Source organism: Magnolia sinica, chromosome 13, assembly GCF_029962835.1.
Source record: "Magnolia sinica isolate HGM2019 chromosome 13, MsV1, whole genome shotgun sequence".
Classification (NCBI taxonomy): Eukaryota; Viridiplantae; Streptophyta; class Magnoliopsida; order Magnoliales; family Magnoliaceae; genus Magnolia; species Magnolia sinica.
This window is the reverse complement of record NC_080585.1, coordinates 19,109,873-19,115,794: the sequence shown is the minus strand read 5'-3', so window position 1 is coordinate 19,115,794 and position 5,922 is coordinate 19,109,873. Positions and strand designations below refer to the sequence as shown.

Here is a 5,922-nt window from a genome sequence, read left to right as displayed (position 1 = left end):
TAACTCATCTTTCATACTGGTTTTTTTTAAAAAAAAAAAAAACACTAAGCCATCTCTAGCAGGATGACCGTCCATCAAGTTCTCCCTGCACGGCGAATGGACCGAACATACATAATCGGGTGATCTTAGCCATCTAATCAGCGGCCTTCAAAGCAACTGTAGAAAAATTAGTTTTACAGGCTTGATGCTCGACATTTGAATTCAGAAAAGCAACAGCTAGGATTATCTGATAGATGTGATTTTTAAAACATGGACCATCACAATCCTAACTGGCACACCATTCTGCCACGTGGTTCAATGACATTCCGGTTTCATGGACTGTGACTGCAACCCTATCATCTACAAAAGAATCATGAGAAGTAGAAAAAACCAGCAAAAGATACAAGAAAACATCTTCAAATCTAAATAATAATACAAAGTCAGAAACATCTTCTAAAATTCTATAAGAAGAAGGGAAGAAAAAAAAAACCTAGAAATCTCAAAATTCAAAACACAAATCAAGAACAGTTAGGAAAGATAGCTTCGAGTATCTCCGAGAAGACCTCGACGATAACCTGATGATGGAAAGGCGAATTCAATGACAGAAAGCATCCAAGGAGCTGCTCAAGATCATCCGCCGTGTACATCTGGTTTTCAATTATCATCTCTACCATCGATCTTTTAAAATCTCCATACGGATCGTCCGACGACTTCACGACTGCGACGCTCTCTTGAAATTTCCTTGCCTTTGGGAGAAAACCCACTTCCCGAATTCCGTTACCGGCCTTTCTACGTCGGACTCTTTGGTATTCAGAAGAAGAAATGGAAGAAGAAGAGTCTGAGGAGAATAAGGGCTCTGTCTCTTTCAACATTTCTTCGTCGCTGCTGAAGAACCTCCGGCTATCAGATGAAGTGCTTAGGACCGTTGTATCGACTATCTCCTTGCCTTTGAATTTCTTTGCTTTGATCTTCTTTTCAGTTTCTTCCAACTGGTGTGAATTGAAAGGAGAAGCCGGCGATGGAGGAGGGCATCGTCGCCCGTCTGTATCGGATGGTGATGATCTCCTGTTCTGGAACTTGGGTTTGTTCCTGATGATGGTTTTTGTGGATTTAGGCCGGCAGAGGGAAGGAAAGGTGGAGTGGGGAGGATTGGAGGGATGAGATTGGATGCGGCGGGAATCCCGAGGCAGGAAAACTGGTTCCTTGGCGACGTCTGAGAGGGTGTGGGATTTGCAGGAGCGGAGGGAGGAACGGAATATCCGAGAGATTCCCAGTTTCAGTCGCTTCTCCATTTGAGGTTTTTGAATGGGAATGATAGGCGCTCTCGTTGCATGTTTGGACGGTAGGGGAGCAATATATAACGTGTGGTGGGCCTAGAATATTGTACGTGTGGGGCCCACAACTCCTGCGAGATCCGAAATGTCTGTTGGATGGATGGGATGATGGCCCCAAAATCTCCGCGATCAGATAGATATATCATGCTGTCCTTCTCAGCTTTTTGTACCGTATGACTACCATGGGGCCCACCACTTCAGGTTTTTGCATTGCCACGAGGTGGACCCCACACGCACGGTTGGTGGAATGCTTAGTTGCACACGTGTTCACATGGAGACAAGCGAGGATGAAAAAGTCTGGACCGCTGCCGTGTGGGGCCCAGTGATGGATTTGCAAGGTTTATAAAAAGGGGAAGAATAGACAAATTCAATTGGCAACGTAAAAAGTCTGGACCGCTGCCGCGTGGGGCCCAGTGATGGATTTGCATGGTTTAGAGAAGAGGATCCTCTGTTATCAGGTCAACAGAGAATTCCTGATACCCTAATTCTCATTGGTCCACGTCACCACTCGCTAAAAAAATAAAAATAATAAAAAACAGCTTCAGACGCCAAACCAATAGGATAACAGGAATGCTCTGTTAACCTGATAACAGAGGATCCCGACTCGAGAAGAGAAAGGGGAAGAATAGACAAATTCAATTGGCAACGTAGAAACTACGGAGAGTTGTTTGATACTCTGGCGGAGTGTGGTGCTTGATATGCAGGCACTTAGAACTTGCATGCATTAGTTCAAAATAAACTGAATAAATTTTTGAACCTGATGTCGATGATTCACGGTCACAACATCAAAACAGTTGAACAATCCTAACCTTTTATTCATGGACACTTGTTTGTTGAAAAAAGACCATTGAATATTTTACATTTTTAACCGACCAATAAATGTCCACCAATCCGGTAGCTCCATACTGGTTAATTTGGACGGTTAAATTTGGATAGTTTTCATTTTCAACCATCCAGTAAATATTTACAAACTTGATGGTAAGATATTCAAATAAGTTATATTTCTTGGCTTATGGTACTCCTGCTCTGTTGGTCAGTTTATTTTGATCCAGTTGCCTGCGTATCACCTATCTCACTGGGCCAGAGTAAGTTTTATCTCACAGCATTTCACGAAGAGCTGCTAAGGGCTAACTCTACGGCTAACCAATCTTGAATGGTACCGATAGGATATTTACATGTTCTACTTTGTTTTTGGTCATTCTTATAAAGTTAATAAGAGAGTGACATGTGGCATTGCACGTGAAATAAAAAGTAAGTGAAAAGATCTTCAGAATATTTGGAGTATTTTTTTGTAGAATTATAACTAACGTAAATTCAATTTTACACATTAGTGGATGGTCGATGGAATGATGTGATTGAGTTATCCAAAAGTTTAATGAACAAAGAAATAAATACAAGTGAAGCAATTCATATAGAAGAAGAAAAATCATAATATCCGAGGGAAACAAAGTTTGGCCATTAGGAGAGGAACAGTTATAAAGAAATACATGGCAAGAGAAGAATCATCTGTTTTAACCCTTGCAATAATAGAAAAAGGATCTTAAAAAATAAGACGTGCAACATATATCTCTAAATGGGAGAAAAAAATCTACAGATTAGAACCAACCAATTTCCAACCATCTACAAATCAAACAAAATAAATTTATCTTTTCTCTTAGCTTATCTTAGAAGTAGCGATAATTTTTAAATATAATCTTTAGTTGTAATCCAAGTTATGCTTATACATTGGATTTGATCTATATCCAATATCACATAATTCTTTCAAGATGCAGTACTTTCAAGAAACATATTCTTATAGTCACTCCTAATGCTTCATTGTGAGCTTTTTCTTTTCTTTAATTGCATTGTTTTTTCTGGAAGTCCTAATTCATTTGGAAGGCATAAAGTAATTGTCTTCAAAAGAAGAACTCCACCTTCCGATTATCGCTTGATTATTATAAAATTTTGTAAGTGGTTGAGTAAGTGACCGATCTTCTTAAAATCTTTTATACATACATACATACATACATACATACATATATATATATGAGTAATGCTCACAACTAAGATTCTATATAAGCAGATATATATAAATATATCTGCTTATTCCAATGCTTGAGGTCCAAGTTGATAGGTTTGGATTGAGTTGATTTATCAAATCTGTCACAACCGTACGCACATTACACATGACAAAAAGCAAATTGGACTACCAACACCATCATTAGTTGTGTACAGCTCCCTCGATTGTTTGTGTCTCCTGTCACGGCACCTCTCTGGGACCTTTCAAAAATCACATTATTAGAGAACTTAGGTGGGCTACACTACGTGGATGCAGATATTATAGGCATGTTTTTACACCATTTCTTGTGGTGAGGCCCACTTGAATTTTCAATTGATATATTATCAAGGAACATTACCAAACATTTGGCAGTATAGATCTCATGCACAGAGGCATTGGCCCAAGAGAAACAATAGGCCTCTAAACTCAGGCAACAGGATCTGTTCCATAAACTAGGGATGGATTAAGGGTGTTGTTTTATTAAACACTCACTCACACCCCACACACACCTACACACTCACGCGACATTGATTTGTTTGGATGCCTATAAAATTCTTTAATTGCGACAAGTTTATAAATAAAGATATTATAAAGTTTGTTTGGATTATTATAATTGTCAGTAAACTCTTTACAACTTTTAAACACTTTTAAATTATATAAGTTTTTAAATTTTTATCATTTTTTTATAGTTTAGATGGTAAGTTTAACAAATTTTTTTCTTCAAATTTTGTAGGTTTATGTAACACCTTGGAAATTGGGGGTCGTGCATACTCTCGACTCCCGAGTTCTCAGGGTCACTTATAACCGGTTTTCATTAATATGTGATTAATCCAGTCTAAATGCGCATTCTGGAATTTCCTGAAACATGAAGCACAACCACGCAAGTCTACTGAAATGGAAGAAAATCAACTATACCTATATATACATGTCCAAAAGAATACAAACGGGCGCATAAGGTGACGCCCAACAAAATCACAAAAAGAATGGCCTGACCAAAAGAAATAAGCTGAGCCGCTGCTCGGCGATCCAACGACCCATCTACTGATCCGACGGGGTCCCTCTCATCAACTGGAAGTAAAGGAACTTGTCCTCCTCCTCGAGACTCCCATCACCAGGCTCCACGCAATATGTATCCCCTGCATCTACGAGCGGGTCTGGTTGGTGTTTTAAAACACCGTCCCAGAGTGGGAGTGAGTGATCAACTCAGTGGGTGCTATTAGTCTTAAGTTGCAACAAGTATCAGTTATAATAGGAATTTAATGAAAAGCAATCATTCACAAATACCAAACTAATCTTATTAATGCACTTGCATGGTGGATGATATGATGTATGCCCTCACCACAACTCTCCCTCGGGCGACTCCGTCTAACGATCGCATATGTCAACACTCCCTCAGAGCGACCTCGACTGCCGAGTCGCCAACCTAGCTAATGTCGTGCAATGATGATGTTAACCGGATTCTTAGTTAAGTCCATTCATCCAACAGATTTGGAAATCTGATACACCCCACATATCAATGCCCTAAACTAGTTGCGAGGCCAAGACCCCCCAATGTGTGAGGCCGAGACCTCGCGATCCTTGACCCCGTCGGGTTTCCCCCATGCCCGACTTCAAGCACATGGGGGGTGCTGAATGTGGGATCGTTCGCGGTCACTACGGGGAGGCGCGTCACCCCAGTATAGGCCGACAGCTCGAACACAGTATCCCATTCCACCATGCCCGGCTCATGAGACTATGGATCAGTATTCCATCCGGTATCGATGGGCTACAACGGTGGTATGGTGTTCCAGTTTCCATACATATGTGAGCAAACAAGGTTAACAAACCAGGTGGGTCAACCAGTGGACTAAACCGCACGAACCCAGGTAAGTATGTGGCGGAACGACATCGGGTACAAGCGACCCATGTAGCCTAACTACTGCTGCCCACACGTACTCACCCAAACCCATGGGTTTAGCCTCAAGGTGGTCCTACCAACGAAACCACCTTCGCTCTCCTCATGTTCCTAACCAACCTAAGGGTAGGAATAGTGACTCATAGCATGCCAACTACCAATGTAACATCTAGCATATTCAACACCATGTTCTCATGTTGCTCAATATATAATTCAAATTTCTCTAGCAAGCAAACTATTAATATCATAAATAAGGTGTATGTATGTGGTGTGGGTTGGTGAGGAAGTTAAGCACTTCCTACACCTCAAGGGATCAAATACATAAGAGCAAATGATTCATACATAATGTGAAGCAACACATATGAGAAGAAGAAATCAACCAAACATGAGCATGTAATCATCCATACACTAGATCATGAGAGAGGCAAGATTAGCATCAAAGAGAAATAAACATGCAATTCATACAATTCCAATAATATGTCATCCCTAGGTTCCTCTAGATTCTTCCATACAATATACCAAGCAAACAAAATCATTAAACTCCAACTATAATTGGTGCTAGGCCACCTGAGGATAATAGTTTGCACCTATGGATTGTTGAAGTCTCGGAAAACGACCTAGAAACGTCGAACCCGGTGCCGATCGGCCGGAATCCTAAGACATTGCACTTGCATGTT

At 40.6% G+C, this 5,922-nt stretch overlaps 1 protein-coding gene across 1 annotated transcript; it reads right to left on the bottom strand.

The window, feature by feature from the left end:
• Window positions 1–380: 380 nt before the first annotated feature.
• LOC131224055 (transcription repressor OFP8-like) lies at window positions 381–1,383 on the bottom strand. Its single transcript, XM_058219630.1, has one exon. The coding sequence runs from the start codon at window positions 1,269–1,271 to the stop codon at window positions 498–500; it is 774 nt and encodes a 257-aa protein (XP_058075613.1). The 5' UTR covers window positions 1,272–1,383; the 3' UTR covers window positions 381–497.
• Between the last annotated feature and the right edge of the window lie 4,539 nt (window positions 1,384–5,922).

What these genes read in the sequence shown, in the direction of transcription:
- LOC131224055 (XM_058219630.1), bottom strand. Translation starts at nt 1,271, where the DNA reads ATGGAGAAGCGACTGAAACTGGGAATCTCTCGGATATTCCGTTCCTCC.